Source organism: Pogona vitticeps, chromosome 4 (assembly GCF_051106095.1).
Source record: "Pogona vitticeps strain Pit_001003342236 chromosome 4, PviZW2.1, whole genome shotgun sequence".
Classification (NCBI taxonomy): Eukaryota; Metazoa; Chordata; class Lepidosauria; order Squamata; family Agamidae; genus Pogona; species Pogona vitticeps.
In genome coordinates, this window is record NC_135786.1 from 200,825,309 (window position 1) to 200,842,013 (window position 16,705).

Sequence of the window (16,705 nt, forward strand, 5' to 3'; positions counted from 1 at the left end):
TGGGAGCTTGAGCGGGAAGACCTCTTCCTCCGAGGAGGAGGCGGCGGCCGCTCATCCGAAGGCTGGGCTCGCTCCTCCCGGGCCGTGGAGGGGGAAGGGGGAAGAAAAAGAGACCCGGCGCGGCCGGGCGCTTGGCTCCTCCTCCCCCTTCACCTCCTCCTCTTCCAGCCGGCAGCCGGCTGCCTTGTCGCTTCCCGGGCTGTGGAGGGGGAAGGGGGAAGAAAAAGACCCGGCGCTGCCGGGTGCTTGGCTCCTCCTCCCCCTTCACCTCCTCCTCTTCCAGCCGGCAGCCGGCTGCCTTGTCGCTTCCCGGGCAGTGGAGGGGGAAGGGGGAAGAAAAAGACCCAGCGCTGCCGGGTGCTTGGCTCCTCCTCTCCCTTCACCTCCTCCTCTTCCAGCCGGCAGCCGGCTGCCTTGTCGCTTCCCGGGCAGTGGAGGGGGAAGGGGGAAGAAAAAGACCCAGCGCTGCCGGGTGCTTGGCTCCTCCTCCCCCTTCACCTCCTCCTCTTCCTCTTCAAGCCGGCAACCGGCCGGCTTGTTCCTCCCAGGGCGGCAGCGGCGGCGGCAGGGAAAGGGCCTGGCGCTTGGCTCCCCCTCTCCTGCTTCTGGCTACTTTTGAAACACCCGCCGGCCAGCTGGGGGGAAATGCCAGCTGATCGGCGGTTCCAAAATGGCGGCCCACTATTTTCTGGAGATTCCTTGCTTACCGAGGCGGCGAAAATGGCCGCCCCTATGGAGGATCCTCACTGAACGGTGAGTTTTTGCCCCATAGGAACGAATTAAACAGGGTTTGATTCGTTCCTATGGGGTTTTTCTTTCCGTTTAGTGATGTTTTCGTACAGCGACGTTAATCCTGGAACGGATTAACGTCACTGTGCGGGGCACCACTGTACTGAAAATCCTGTTAGGGTCATCATAAGTCAGATGTCACTTGATGGCATTCAAGAACAGTGATAGTAATAATACTTGTCTTAAACACAGTGTGACTCTTTTATTTTTCTGCTGTTCAGGACATTACAAAAGGAGCATTCAAAAATCATATATTTATTTTGTTCCAGAAATGTCATTCAACAGATGATGTGAAAAGGTAAACCTCACACCCTTTTTCTATTACTAAAACTTCATACAAATTCATTCACACATAAATTAACTAACACTAAAGAGAAAATGAAATGACAGAATAGGAAAACATGGTGAAACAAGTACATCCAAGTATGTAAGGATGCAGCTCCTGTAAGTCACTTGATTTCATCTAAATTTTGCTTTTTGTACTACAAAAAGTCCCACAATTTTTCACTAAGGAAAGGAAGACTAAAATGCTGATAAACTTTTTTATATTTGGAATGATTTAGAAAAAATAAGGCATACAAGTACTGACTTGAGTGTAATGAAGGAGACATATAAAACAAGACCTTATTTTTATAGGATAGGGCATACGTGTATCATCATGTCTAGTGTGGTGGCAAATTTCCTTCTATCCTCCTAACTTTTATGCAAGGACCGTGATATCTTAAAAGAGACAGGATGCAAAGCAGATCAATTTTGCAGGAGGGTCTTTGGAAAAAAAGTTGAAAAATACTATCTTAGGAAAAGCTGAATGGCCTTAAATATCCTGTATAAGTCTTGTTTCAGAAACAATATCAAGCCACAATACATAGCTTCTTTCAAAAGTATAAAATTATTCTACACAGGAAACTGTAGCATCTTGTCTCCCTGGAAAGAAAAAAAGAAAGTAGTATGTCAAATGAAATAGTTCCCAGTTATCTTGTTGCATTAGCTTGGCACAAATATAAACAAAATAAACAAAGTTTTACATAAGACAAGTTTGCAGGATTTCCACAATAAATGGCATTTCAAATCATTCTAAAATACATAATTTTTACGTATTTTTGCCTTCTCTCGTCAACATTCAAACTGAATCGCTCACTTCACTTTCATAATTTAAGCAGCTTATTCTGTTTATCTTTAAAAACCTTAATCTTTCACAAAAAAGTCAAGTTTAGTTTCTTCATACACACTTGATGTTTCAAGACATCTTCAAACATTCCAGTCTGACATCTCATAATTTTAATTAAGGACTACCTCAGACTTCAAGCAGCACTTCCATGGCTGCAAACAAAAAATATGACAAGGTCACATTTCTGAATGTGTGTAAATTCAGGAAGACACATAAATGAAATATTCACTGCTGAAACAACTATATTTAATAAAATCTTACTGTTCTAATAAATTTGGTTATCGAGTTTATTTAAAGATTTACTGGCATCTCAGAATTAGGAAATAACCACATCAATATTCATTCAGATGGGTAAACGGCAAAAAAATCATCACTGTGCCAGCAATACTGTTCTATAAAATCCAAACCATTAAAAAAGTCATATTTTTACATTAAAATATTTTGTTCACAAAGGCTTGAAAACACTATTATTTCTGTAGACAGAAAAGAAAGCAAAAGTATTTTTGTAACAAAGTAAGGCTGCATGAAGCATCATCATCCTCTTAGCAGGGTTCAACAAAAATGACAATGAAAGTATATTATTTAAAAAAATTAGTAAGCCTTCATCTATTGAGATATGATTTTAGTAAACCCCCTTGCTGTGGGTTAGGATAAAAGAGCAACACTCACCCTTACCTCTATTGTAGAGTCAACATGGCATCTTGATTGCTCTAAAGAAACAAAAAATAAAACACTTGGAGATAAAAACAACCTGATAAGATTTACTATACATAGTATTGTCCTTCATGACAGAATTTTACACAAATTTAAGAACAAGGAAATACTCAGTATTTCCATCCTTCTGTTTTCTTGCACACAGAATGGATACACATGAATACATTTTTGTTTTGTGTTTCAGGTCACGGTCAGGAGTACAAGCCGGAAACAGCCCAAAACTCTGATCTTGCTGTTACTGTTACACAAAACTTCAATAGCTGTACATATGCATATAAAGAAGTTAGCAACTATCATCACCACTGCCTTGCTCTTGATGTCCCAAGACATTTTATCATGTCTGTTTTTCAGAACTGCACTACTGTTTAATTTCCTGAAAAATCAAAGTGCTTTAACAGCTCAGGGCAGCTTGCTCAGGTCTACCTTTAATCAATGCTTTTCTGTGGATATACCTGAGGATACCTCCAGCACATGAGGATACTTCCAGCACAAGATGTTCTCCAGCACATAATGTCTTATTTGAACCCTCAAATAATATTTTGCACTACAACTGGTGAAAGCTGCATGTAACATGAACATGTGAAGCAGGAAGCACAGGATGCTATACTTATAACAGTTTTATGTCATTAAAAATGCTCTTATTTACACCCCAGACACAAATTGTGTGTGTCTCTCAACTGATTTTACCTTTGAAATAAACAGATCACTGCTTTCCATTCACAGCCAAAATGCATTCTTCAATGTGACTTACCCGTTGAAACATACTACTGGCTAGGATGTACGCAATGACACCGATCCTATTCCAGAAACATGCAGGAACTACAAGATACCCCTCCCAATTTCTTCCATACAATTAAAAAGCAGATATAATTGCAAAATAGAAACATATTAGTATTTCACTCTTGGTTGACTGGGCCTTCTGAAAACTACTTCCTAAGGCTGTTATTGGCTATTCCTAGCAGCTGCAGCTAGATCTTAGTTTGCAGAATTAGCATATTGACAAGATATTTCAGTGTTTTAGCTGAAACTATCAAGAAAATTAATATATTCAGAACTCTCACAAATTGAACAAGAAAGTCAGGCACAGACAAATGATTCGAAACCAAGGGTATAGACGCATATTAGCTCTAATGAAAGCATCTGATGAAAAGTATACAAACACATTGAGAAATTTTGCTCACACACACACACACACACAAACATCAACACAAAAATCATTTTTTAGTTTTGCCAAATGCTACTATTGTTCAATCAAAAGCAAATGCTCTCACTGGCTGAAATTATTACAGTAATTTGTTGTCTTGCCTTTCTCAACACGTGAGCATCTATATTCTAATCATAAAAAGATTAATCCATTTAAAAAAGCACACCAAAGAGGGCCTCTACACAAAGTGAACAGATTTTACCAAGGCACTGTTTCCAAAGAATAATCACTGGGGTTTTTTAAATCAATCCTTTTTGAAAAGTATGAAAGATGAACTAAGGTTAAAGATTACAGCTTCCATTATTTTGAGAACTCAGCTATCTGAATAAGCAGAACATATTCCCTCCAGGCTCAGTTCAAACTGAGAACTAAATGCATGGTATGTCCCAGCCCCATCAAACCAAAAGCTTCAATAAAATGGAATCCTTAGACTTAAATACATGGCTGCACAGTGAAAAGGGCAGGGGCCAGGGCTGTAAGATGACCCTCTAACCTTCCTCTCCACTGAAAAAGAAGCAATTTATCATTAGAAGGAGACACCCAGCTGGTGCTTCTGATTTATGAAGATGTCACCTACTGTAATGATCTTTAGCTGTCTTAATTCATCATCATTCTGATAACTAGAAGGACTTCAAATAACTCAAAATAATCAATACTGGGAAATTCCCCCCCCCTTCTCCTTCACTAGATTGCCTAATTAAAACCTTGGTAAATTTTACAAAACATCTAAAAAGGAAAAGGAGAACTAGCAATTTCACTTTCAGTTAAAAGAAATATTGCTTCGTAACATTACATACTCACTTTTTAAAAAGAAGCAGTATTAACAGCCCAGTGTCAATGTACAACCGTTTTTACAATAAATATACTGTAGATATGAGAGACATATATGGAGGTGAGAGGTACTAACAGTACAGTGCATGTTAAAAATTAAATTTAATTTTACTAATCTTCAACTTTTCAGATTTACAGATGTCAAGCTGGTACTGTTATGCTTTAACTGTTTTAAACAAAAGCTGATCCTACCAAACTGAAACTACATTGTCTGATTAAACTGGAATAACATTAAATTATGTGCCTGGAACCATGCCTGGGTAGTCTGCACGGTGCAACTTGATTGTGCAGTTGATCATATGAGTCACAGCGTGACTGTTGCACAAGACACCTGCAGAAGTCTACACTGAATATCACTTTGGCCTTGGCATGATTTTCTCCTGCACTTGTGAAACTCAAAAGAGCTATGCAGATATAGCTGCAGAACAGGATTTCAGCCAATATATAAATAAGTTGTTTTGAACACATCATAAACTCATATTTTAGAATAGGACAATCTACTATTTTGAGTGTAGATGTTTATATTTGGAAAAGACTACTGGAAGCATACTTTATCCAGAATCAAATTGCTTCAATTCTTAATAATATATGAAGACACATAATAGTGTACAGTGGTGCCTCACACAGCGAGGTTAATCCGTTCCGGATTAACCCTCGCTGTGTGAAACATCGCTCAACGGAAAGTAAAAAGCCATTGGAACGCATTAAACAGCGTTTAATGCGTTCCAATTCGGCCGAATACTCACCGTTGTGCGATGTTCCTGGATGGCCGGCAGCCATTTTCGCGCCCTCCCCTCGCTGAACGAGGGCGTGAAAATGCTGCGTGCGGCCATTTTGGGGCGTGCGGCGGCCATTTTGGACCCACCCAACAGCTGATGGGCGGGTCGCAAAGCAAAGGTCGGTAAGCGAACCGCTTACCGACCTTCACTCTGTGATTTTCCCCCTATCTAGGTGCCGTTTTGCGATCGCGTTTGTGATTGCAAAAACAGCATCGTTGCGCGGATTCATCGCTCTACGGAGCGACCGTTGCGCGAGGCACGACTGTAAATCAAACTCCATATACCAGCTATAATGATTTCGAAAGGGCAGAAGTGTATTGTGCTGGCATAAATGCCCTTATGCTGGCACCATTTTCTACTGGCCAATCTCAAATCTGACAACACAACTGCTGTAATAAGAACAGCCAGCAGAAGAGTCAAAATGGGGGCTGAGAAGGGGAAACGTTCAGACCAGATCCAACCCCTTTTAAACAAAGGGCCATTATCCCAGCACAAGCTTAGACCAAGATCAGGGTACAGTGGTGCCTCGCTTTACGATTGTGCCACATTACGACGAAACCGCATTACGACAATCTTTTTGCGATCACAAAACAATGGTCTAAATCGGGTTTTTCACTTTGCGATGATCTGTTCCCTGCTTCGAGAACCGATTCTTCGCAAAATGACGATTTTAAAACAGCTGATTGGCGGTTTCAAAATGGCCACCGGGTAAACGAAATGGCTCCCCGCTGTTTTCTGGGACGGATTCTTCTCAAGACAGGCAGCGAAAACGGCTGCCCTATGGAGGATCTTTGCTGGATGGTGAGTTTTGACCGCAATGGAACGCACTGAAGGGGTTTCAATGCGTTTCAATGGTTTTTTTCCACTTTACGATGTTTTTGCTTAACGGCGATTTTTCTGGAATGGATTATCACTGTTAATTTATTTATTTATTTATTTATTTAATTTATATCCCGCCTATCTAATCAATTAAGACTACTCTAGGTGGCTTACAGCAGCATAAGCAACAATATGATTAAAAACAATTACATAAAGACTTTCAGCAAGATGGGACAAACACTAGGAGAATGTTTTTAGTTGTTTTTTGAAAATGCCCAGCAAGGGAGCCGCGCGAATGTCAGGAGGGAGGTTATTCCAGAGGCGAGGAGCCACCGCCGAGAAGGCCCGATTTCTTGTCTTTTCTTTCCGGGCCTCCCTCGGCATTAGGCTCCTCAGCCTCACCTCCTGGCTTGCGCGGGTGACACGGGTAGATCTTGGTGGGAGTAGGCGTTCCGCCAGGTATCGAGGCCCTAAACCGTTTAGGGCTTTATATGTAAGCATCAACACTTTGAAGTCGATGCGGAAGTGGATGGGCAGCCAATGCAATGCGGCCAGAGTGGGTGAAATATGTTGGTGTTTTTTCACACCACTAAGAAGTCTGGCCGCCGCATTCTGCACCACCTGTAGTTTCCGCAGCAGCCTCAAAGGAAGCCCCACGTAGAGCGCGTTGCAGTGGTCTAATCTAAGCGAGGAACCACTGTATTCCTAAATAACTGTCAACATTCCTAGCCTGGAAAGAGTCCGGATTCAACATAGTCTGAGCTACCCTTCTGTCAGTTCTGCAGGTACTCAGGCTTCTTGGCTAGTTAGGCCTATACCCTAGGTGGGCAGGCAGAGGTAGATGGATCTACTGTTTTCTACATGAGTTGCAGCAGAATGGGAAGTTTCCAATGTGCAATGGTTACAGGAAAAAAATCCTGCCCTTTAAATTCGGTTCAAAAAGTCAGAATAGTTTGGGGTAAAAGAGAAGTATTTCCTGCTCGTGAATCTTACGGTTTCAAATGACATAGATTCTACAAACCTAACATTTGCTTGTACCTGATTTTGAGAATTCTTCTTACATTTTAACTTGGATCTCAAGGATTATTAGTCCAGTGGTGCTTCGCTAGACGATGATAATCCATTCCACTGAAATCGCTGTTTAGCAAAATCATTGTCTAGCGAAAAGCATTTCCCCATTGGAATGCATTGAAACCTGTTTAATGCGTTCCAATGGGGAAGAATTGTCATCTAGCGAAGATCGGCCATAGGAAAGCTGCTTTGCGAACCGCCGATCAACTGTTTTGCGAAAAACGGGCCTGAAAACATCCCTTTTGCGAGGATCACCCCCTAGGGAAGCCATTTTGCGAACCGCCAATCAGCTGTTCTAAATCATCGTGTTGTGCAAAAATGGTCCGCGAAGCACAGACCAAATCGGCATCCAGCAAAATTCCCCCATAGGAATCACTGTTTTGCAAGGCAAAATGGCTGCCGCAAAACATTGTTATCATGCGGATTCGTCGTTTTGAGGAGTAACTGTCTTGAAAGGTACCACTGTATTCTAATTGTAAAATAGGGGGCAGTTACCTATGTGTGAGGGTTCAGTAGTTTGCTCCAACTTTTTTTCAAAGAATGCACCCACTCTCCTTGGTTTAGAAATGGGGATAACATTTATTGGGGTATTTAACAACAGTCCAGTGTCAACAAAAGCATTCCAAATGTTCTCCCCTTTAGACAACAGGTTTGAAGGGGGATTCCAGTCCTCCACTTTGAAAGGGTTCTTACCCTGGCTATTCTAGGGTCCAGGCCACTCCGGTGGGGTACCAGGGTTCAGGAGTAATCCCTCCTCTCCTTCCAGTAGGGGGATAGTGTCTTCCTCTTGAACGTCCACCCAGTCACACTCCCTGGGGGGGGGGGTTCCCCCATCTCCCACGGGACTCCAGGAATTCTCTCTGCTGATTCTCCCAAATTCTCCATTCTAACCTCTCCCTTTGTTCTCTTTCCACTTTCTCTCTTTCCTCTCTCAACTTCCTCCTCCACTCCTTAGTCTCTCACTCACTCCAGTAAGATGGTTTAGGGCTTAATTTATGCCTCCTCCGGGCATCTGCTTCTTCCTTAGGGACACAGAGTTTCTCTGTCTTTCCCGTGTATGGATCTTCTACCCAGATCCACTCCCAGCCTACTGGCAACTCTCCTTTCCCCTTATATCCCTCAACCCCACCTCCACTACTTCCCGCCTTTTTTCTCCCGTGCCCGCCAAGGTATTTGCGGGTTCTGTAATCGTTAGTCCTTTCAAATTTCCCTCCAAATTCCCCAGGTCATGTCCAGGAGGTCTTGTCTTCCGGCGTGAGGGAACTGGTGGAGTCTGGCTCTTTCTCAGCAGTTGGCGGGAGGGACGGCACTCCCGAGAGAGGGGTGTCTCTCTCTCCCGCCTTACACTATGCCTGTCTGAAAGCCATTCTTGAGGGTCAAAAGACCATCAGAGACTGTATCAGAAGACAGGCTGATGGAAATCAAAAGAAGTTGATGGAAAACAAGGACATCCACCACACACAAGCAGAAATGTCTCAAACTTCATAGATAAACACTTACGTCAGCTAGTGTATACTGTATTATGCAATTTAACATGCAACTAAGACCAACTTGCACATCTTAGACAAGAAGCTTTAATTAGTTATGCTTTCTCATCAAGCTGCTATCTGGAGTGTCTAACATACGAAACAGGCCAAATTTAAAAAAAAGAGACCTATGTACTCTTTGGGGCACAGTTCTAGTTACTGCAGCAGCAGCTTTCATTACTATACACATACAGAAACAGCTGCTATGCAAAAGACCCAATAAGTCATCAATGCATCTGGCTAATCAAAACACCAAACTTTGCATCTTGAGATGCAGAAAAAGCCCACTAGAGGTTCTGTCCAGCAGCAATAGATTCAAAATAAAATGTCCAATTCCTGATGGTCAGCTCAAAATTCTTTGCCACCAGAAGTATTAAATATCACTCTCCTCCAAATATTAAAAAAGGCTTGCTACAAAGATCAAGACACAGTCTTACTTATAAAAACACTCTTTAAAGCAATCTGATGAAGATGTTCATACTCACCAAGAACTAAATGATGGCACTAGACTGGGTTTCAGTGAAGAGATATGGTCAGGGCTGGTTCTCAAGAACAGAATGAGCTGGAAACTCTTTAAAAGGATGAGTATGCACGCATGAGAAAGAAGTGGGGCTATGTTTAATGCAAGCTTCCCAGAGTGATCATCTGTATCACAATTGTGCTCTGCACTGCCAGGTGAAAAGAGACAGGAATGAACATGGGCTTTCAAAACATCAGCTAATTTGAATGTTTCCAAGTAGCACTTAACATTTCTAGTCAGCATAGAAAATAGCTTATTTTGAAAATTATCAAAATAGTGAGCTCTGCGCCTTCTTGATTACAAAGATATGAACTGCTCCTTTATTACCCATAGAAATATTGATCAAAATGGTGATGTCTGTGCCTTCTTGGTTGCAAAGATATGAACTGCTTCTTTAAGGTCAATAGTTTGAGCCAGCTCATGCTCTACTGATAGAGTTGCAAGTCCATCTATTCTATCCTGCATCACTGTGGAGTACAGGTGTGTTTTTATTAGCTGCACCTTGGAAGAACCACACTCTCCAGTGGTAACAGTTACAGGAAGTGTTAAAAGTATGCGTAGAGCAATAAAAGCATTCGGAAAGAGGACTATCATCTTTCTTGAACAAACATATTCCAAAACATCCTTTGGTGTTGAGCCCACAGAAACATATTTGGAGAGTGCTTTCAACTCATCGTATAGATCATTTGCATCAATATCACGCAATTTGCCATGAGTCAAGATCTTTTCTAGTGCCCCACACTGCTGACGTAATTCTTCAGATCTAGTTTCATTGATGTTTTTTATATCATAAAGCATCCCAAACAAAGTGCTGTGTTCTTTCAGCTGCAAGAAACGTTCTTCAACTGACTGGATAGTACAGGCTAAAACTTGATTAAAAAATTTAACTCTGAAATGTTGTTTGGGATCTGTGATGTGCGCTTCATAACCCAAACCTGTGACATGGCGAGATTTAGTATGTTGTAAAGGTGGAAAATCAGCATCAATATCAAGCTCCTCTGCCAACTTTTCAGCACTTTTCAAAACATTTTCAAACCCTTCATCTGACCAGTAACACTGAAGATACGACCTTGTTTTATCAAGTTGCTTTACTACCCCTGTTATATCAAGATTAACATCCTGGAGTCTCTTACTTACAACATTTATTTCGAACAATATATCATGCCACAAAACTAAACTACACAGAAATTTGAAGTTGCACATATTTCTAGCAATCCTCTCCCCCTCTATCTGTGTTTTGCTATGAGCAGCTCCTGTCAAAGCTCCATCTTCTATAACAGCACTTAGGGCATCATATACTTCCCCAACCTGCTGTCGGATAGCCTCTATTGCCTCTATGCAACTTTCCCATCTTATGCCACTCTGAGGTTTCATACTAAGATGGGAAATTCCCACATATTGCTTTAATACTTCCCAGCGATGAGGTGAAGCAGAGAAAAAAATATAGATACTTTGAATTGCATTAAAAAATTCAACACCTTCAGTAAAACTTGAAGCTGCATCAGTGACTACCAAGTTTAATGAATGGGAACTGCATGGGACAGAAAATACTCGAGGATTTAATTCCTGCAGCAGTGTTTGTACCCCACTATTCTTCCCTTTCACATTAGCTCCATTATCATAACTCTGTCCTCTCATATCCATTATAGCAATTCCCATTTCTTCCAGCTTTCTAAGTAGCACATTTGCCATTCCAGCTCCTTTGGTATCATCTACATCAATAAACTCTAGAAAATGTTCTCGAACATTCACTTCTGCAGGAACACTACTGCTTGCTTCTGTTGCTGTTACAAAACGAACCACTAAAGTAATTTGTTCAATATGGCTGTTGTAAAGGGTACAGTCTAGAATGATGGAATAGTATTTTGCAGACTTAAGGAGTGCCAAAATCTTTTGTTTTACCTCTGTTGCCACTAAGTGGATTATCTCATTTTGAGTTGTTTTCCCCAGATAGTGACTGTGAATTTCCTTTGTAGTTACTCTTCTCAGATGTTCTTTAAGTACAGAATCAAATTCTCCCATCAACTCCACAATTTTAAGGAAGCTACCATTGTCAGGCACAAAGAGCTGATCTGATCTCCCACACAGTGGTAAATTCTGAGTAGCAAGTATTCTAACAATACCAACAAGCCTTTTCATAACATTCTGCCAGTGATTGGTCTCAGATGCAATCTTCTCCTGATCTTTATCATCTAAATTAACTTTTAACTTTAGCTTCCCCTCAAGTTCCTTCCAGTTACAAAATGCTCTCTGGTGATACGATGTTTTTTCATGACTTGCCAAATTTCTCGCCAGATTTCTCCAGTCTTTTGTTCCATTAGAACATAATGCAGACAATGTGTTGGGCTGGAACAGTTTGCAGCAAAAACAATATGCAGCATTCTGGGTCTTTGAGTACATCAGCCATGGTCTCTCCAATTTGTCACCATTTGGCAGCTCACGCCAATAATACATGCGATGGAAGCTCCTCTTTACAGAATCTTTTGGGAAACTGAAGACTTTCACTTGCCGTGGCCCATTTAGTACAAGGAAATCTCTCATGTCATTACTCACATCCATCCAAAGTCCTGGATCATCCAAAATTGATGCACTGAACTCTGTAGCAGCTGTAACAAGCTGGTCCACCATACTCGGATCTGTTCTGCAATCTTTTCCAAGTATGTGCACCTCTACATCCATTCCAGATGTGGATGCAGCAGCTGTCAATTCATCTGCAGCCTGATTATCCTGAAGAACAATAGCCTTCTCACAGTCAACACTTGCAAGCTCATCACCCTCTGTGAAAGATTCATTCTGAGTATCAACTGTTAGAACAGTCAGGAGAGTTTCTTTCTGTTTTGATGGGAATGCCACCTTTACTTCCCTCTTTCTCTTTGCTGCACCAGAAAGATGCTTCCTTCCATCAGACATGGCTTCTCCAAGCTAATGGTACTTACGAAGGAAGGAATAGAGAACGGAGCACAAACTTGGCTGTATCTGTAAAAAGCAAGTAAAAATCTGGCTGCTTAAGTCTGACTTTAAACATCTGTCATTTGAAAAGGAGAATTTCATGAAATGGTATGTACAGTGGTGCCTTGACTTACGACCGTCCCTACTTACAACCAGCTCTGGCAACAAAATTTTGCTTCGACTTGCAGCTGGAGTTTCGAGTACCAAACAAAAAAAAGGCAGGGGGAAAAGGCAGGAAATTCAATTTGTTGGTGGCGAAGAGGCTGCTTCTTTGTAGCTCTTTTGCCCCAACGGTGAGGGAAAGGGAGGCAGCGGTGGGGGGAGGCGGCAAGGGGGTGTCCCTTGGCACTTCTCACCTCCCTCCGCAGGGCCGCTGCCGAGTCCCTGAGCAGTAGGTAGCTTGCCCACCAGGGGTGCTTGACGCTACCTCCTGCTCCGGGTCCAGTAGCTGCTCGCTGGGGCGGCTGCGTCGGGCCTTGGTGCTCCTCGCCTCTCCTCGGCATGAGGGCAGAAGGGGCCTTGATCCAGGCTCCCGGAGGCACTGCCGAAGGAAGCCTGCTAAGGTAAGATGCTTTTTGCTTTTTAAAAACTGTTCTGGGTGGGTTTTGCAGGGTGGTCTTAGGTGTGGGGGGTTATGTTTCTGCGCTGTGTTGTTGTTTTTAGTGGGGTTTTTTGCAGTTCTAGCATGGGACTTGCTCTGTTTATTTTTGGTGTTTTGGTGGGTTTTTTTATTTTTTATTTTTATTTTTGCAACCCCTATGGGGTTTGCATTGTTTTATTTTTATTTTATTTTATTTTATTTTTTTTGCTGAAACAGATTAACTGCATTCCCATGCATTCCTATGGGAATGTATGCTTTGATTTATGACCATTTTGTTACGTCCATCTTCTGGAACAGATTATGGTCGTAAGTCAAGGCACCACTGCATCAAGTTCCTTCCAGCAGAACTGTCAGCCTCTCAAAGTATGTAGCAAGCTTTCTGCTTTGTTCGCCTGATCACCTTCCATACTGATTGCAGAAAAAAAGTTTTCTCCAAAAACAGTACAGAAAGTGCTAAAGCTGAGCACTTTACCACCCTGATTTGCTTCTATAATGACTACAAAGTAGAGCCACTTTCTCCACTTTCAGCATTTATAGCTGAAGTCAGTTCAAGCTATACTTATTTCATAATCAACTCAAAATCCATTAAACCAAATGAAAATATTTTATGTGACTACAGCCAACTCAATCCTCAATTTGCACTCCTGAGGAACAGCACTTATTAAGGGGAGGGGAAAGCTTGAAAAATGTGGACCCCTTTAAGAAAGTGGGGAAGAGTAGAGTGCCAAATATTATGGTGGGGAAGCAGAAAATACAGGAGGCAAGTATTTCTAGCCTTCTCAGTTTCCCTTGGGTTTCCCACACAAGAGACCCTGTCTTATAAGGTGTATTAAATTTATGCAAATAAGCAACTTCTGGAGGCTTACTAACAAAGCTATACTAACAACAATGGCTCCCTGCATATAAATCTGTAGCACATCTCCACCACTGTAGCCTCACACTCTGTTGAGTATGAGCTGGGAGGGACCCCATGTGTTGGGTGGGGGTTGAAATCCTAAGAAACACAGGAATGTATAAGCTTTTAAAACAACAGGCATCAGCTGCCACTGGAGGGAACTGCTCACTTAACAGCAGGTGTCTCATCCTCTGACTGACCAGCACTCCTCTCCCAGGTGCCACAAATGTGGCCTGAAATCGGGAAACCCAATGGTTCCCAGTCCCCACATTACTAGGCAAGAAAAAGCATAATCAAGGTGTCCTTTTACTTCCCTATTGACTTTTGGTGGCTCCAATCCTTTTAACTTCAGGAGGGTAGGTGGGGCTTGCAGGTAAGAGATAACAGGTAACAGCAACCCGTGCCTATCTCCATCTCTAACTTGCCTTGCCTTCCAAATGGAAGGATATGGCTTATCTGACCCAAATGTCTAATGTGGGCTAATCAGCAGGAATGCAGCTGAGCAAATGAGAGAATGTGGCAGTTCCTCCTCATACATGCAGAAGTGATCAGTGTCTCTGTGGTGGTGAAGCTCCACTGCCTCAAAGAAACTGATCCCCCAAACAAGGCAGAGGTGACAAAAGAATTAGGAAAAGGCAGTACAGTCTTCACCATTACACAGATGCAAGAACAGGGTGATGCCTTTAATTGAACCTCTAAAAAAATTAAACAAACTGCTAGCTTTCGTGGAGAAGATCCCACTTCATCAAGCTGGACACCACCCCTTCATGGGCAGTACAGAAAAACTGTAGATAAAAGGCCCCCAAATTAATGGCCAAGGTCAGTGCCAAATCTTCTGGCCTGAGGCAAGTTCAGACTGAGGTTGCAAATGTCAGCTGGTAGATGGTGTTGCAACCTAAGTCTGAATTCACATCAGGCCAGCAGACTTGGTATGGACATATCCCATCAATTTTTGGGTCTCTTATCCACAGTTTTTCTGCGCTATCCAGGAAGGGGTGGTGCCCTGCCTACTGAAGTGGGATGAGGTGGCATGTTACTTTGAAAAATCCCAGGTGGCTCAATTCCCTCATTCTACAGAGAGGGAACAATATTACGCCACCGACCACCGATCTTCGACCAGTCTTTAGCAATGCGCTAAGCGAGGCAAACGGCGTGGGGGTACCCGTGGGGGTACAAAGCTCTCTCTCTGGACGGGCGGCAGAGATTTCCTTATATCCAGAGCGGGAGACCGGGAGTGGGTGGCAGGGGCGATCTGCAACGGGGCCTTAACCGCTCTGCTCGGCGGTCCCCCTTCGCGCACACGCATACCCCACTCACCCCCATCTGGCGGCGGACCCTGAGCAACGGTCGCTTCCTCCTCTGCGGCGGGATAAGGGGGGGGGGGCGATCCAGGCAGAAGCGGGCCGGCCGCCTCGATCCCGAAACAAGCCGCCCTCTGGAGGCGCCGCGTGGGCGAACGTGGCCTTGAAAGAAAGCCCTCCGAAGCCGCCCCCGGGCTGGAGCCCCTGTCGCCCTTTCACGGAAGGCCGGGGTCCCCTCGCCCTCTGGAGACCGCCGGGAGGTATAATTCGGGACCGGGAGGTATAATACGGGAGTCAGGATGGGGAGCGAGGGGACCCCAACCGGCCTCGGGGGAATAACCCGCCGGGTCAGGCGGCCCCGCCTCTCAGGCAAGATCCGAGGCGCAAGGCCTACCTGCTCCCCTCCTTCCCCGCCGCCAGCTCATCCCGAGCGCGCGCGCGCACCTGCCTAGCCTTCCTTCCTGCCTACCTTGCCTCGGGGATCAAGACACCGACTCTTTCCCCCCCCCCACACACCCCCCCATGAAACGCCTTCACGCTCCCAGACGGCTTAGCGCCGGAAGCCGCATGGCTCTGCTCTGCAATGGAAACGATCCGGCGCGGGCGGCGGATGGAAACCTCAATAACAAACCGCGTGACACTTACCCGACCTTTCCCCTCCAGCGCTCTGGTCTTCGTTCTCTAAAGCCCACTTTCAAAAGAACGAAGCGCCCGGATATCATCCTCTTCAAAGACATTTTTTTTTTAAAAAAATAAGATACTGAGGTCGACTTATTGTCCAGAATTTACGGACTATCTCAAGATGTTTCCAAAAAACGTGTCCCAACAGCGTTCCACACCTTTGTTGTCTACGGCGGGAACCACACGCCCTCTGGTGGTAGAATGCGGAATTAGGGCGGGTTGGCCGATGAGCGCCTGAAAATGCGGCCGCGCGGAGCATTGTGGGGCTCGTAGTCCACTCTTCGATCTCCCCGGTGAAGGAGGAGCGGTTCGTTTGAACGCGCGCTTCATGTCCAGCAGTTGCTGGAAGTGGAAAGCGGGGAAGGAAATGGAGATACAGTACTGTGTAGGCTGTGCAGGGGACGCTGGCCCAGTCAGTTTCAAGTAAGGAAAACAGATATTGAAGCTAGTCCTCTTTACCGGCAATCCCACCAATGAGCATGTCTGAGGAAATGGCCTTTGATCCAGAAAGCATTCCAAGTGTATAATTTTTTAGTGGTCTAATAAAGGGATCCCCTACTCCTACATTATATTGCATAAGGACCACAGAGCTCCTCGTTTTTTTCGGAACTACGAAAATACCCAGAAAAAGCCCACTCCTCCCTCCGCCAACAAGAAAATAAGGTGGACTCGCAACATCTGCCGAGCAGGACTGCAAACTGAGGGAAAACCTATTTCCAGCCACTAGCCACATGTTTTTTAATTTGGCTCCAGCTGGCACTACCCAGTGGGTTAGCTAAAATTTCACCCTGACTCCCAGATGGAGGGCTCTGTTTTTTTTGTGTTGCCCTCTTCCCCCACCCAAATAGAAACATGTA

General features: G+C 43.8%; 1 protein-coding gene and 1 non-coding gene across 9 annotated transcripts; both read right to left on the minus strand.

Annotated features, from left to right (window-relative positions):
• Positions 1–966: 966 nt before the first annotated feature.
• LOC110089268 (zinc finger MYM-type protein 1) lies at positions 967–16,049 on the minus strand. Of its 8 annotated transcripts, none has more exons than XM_072998997.2 (4): positions 15,813–16,049; positions 9,387–12,397; positions 2,633–2,667; positions 967–1,713 (listed from the first exon to the last, which is right to left on the minus strand). In XM_072998997.2, exon 2 carries the CDS (start codon positions 12,329–12,331, stop codon positions 9,764–9,766), a length of 2,568 nt encoding a protein of 855 aa, XP_072855098.2. In that variant the 5' UTR covers positions 12,332–12,397; positions 15,813–16,049; the 3' UTR covers positions 967–1,713; positions 2,633–2,667; positions 9,387–9,763. The 8 variants fall into 8 exon arrangements, with proteins under 8 accessions (XP_072855098.2, XP_078249918.1, XP_072855096.2 ...); XM_078393792.1 differs by having other exon boundaries at positions 2,627–2,667; XM_072998995.2 differs by lacking the exon at positions 15,813–16,049 and adding an exon at positions 15,637–15,763.
• LOC140707236 (small nucleolar RNA SNORD87) lies at positions 2,259–2,340 on the minus strand. Its single transcript, XR_012087156.1, has one exon. It is a non-coding gene; the product is annotated as a small nucleolar RNA SNORD87 (small nucleolar RNA).
• Positions 16,050–16,705: the final 656 nt, after the last annotated feature.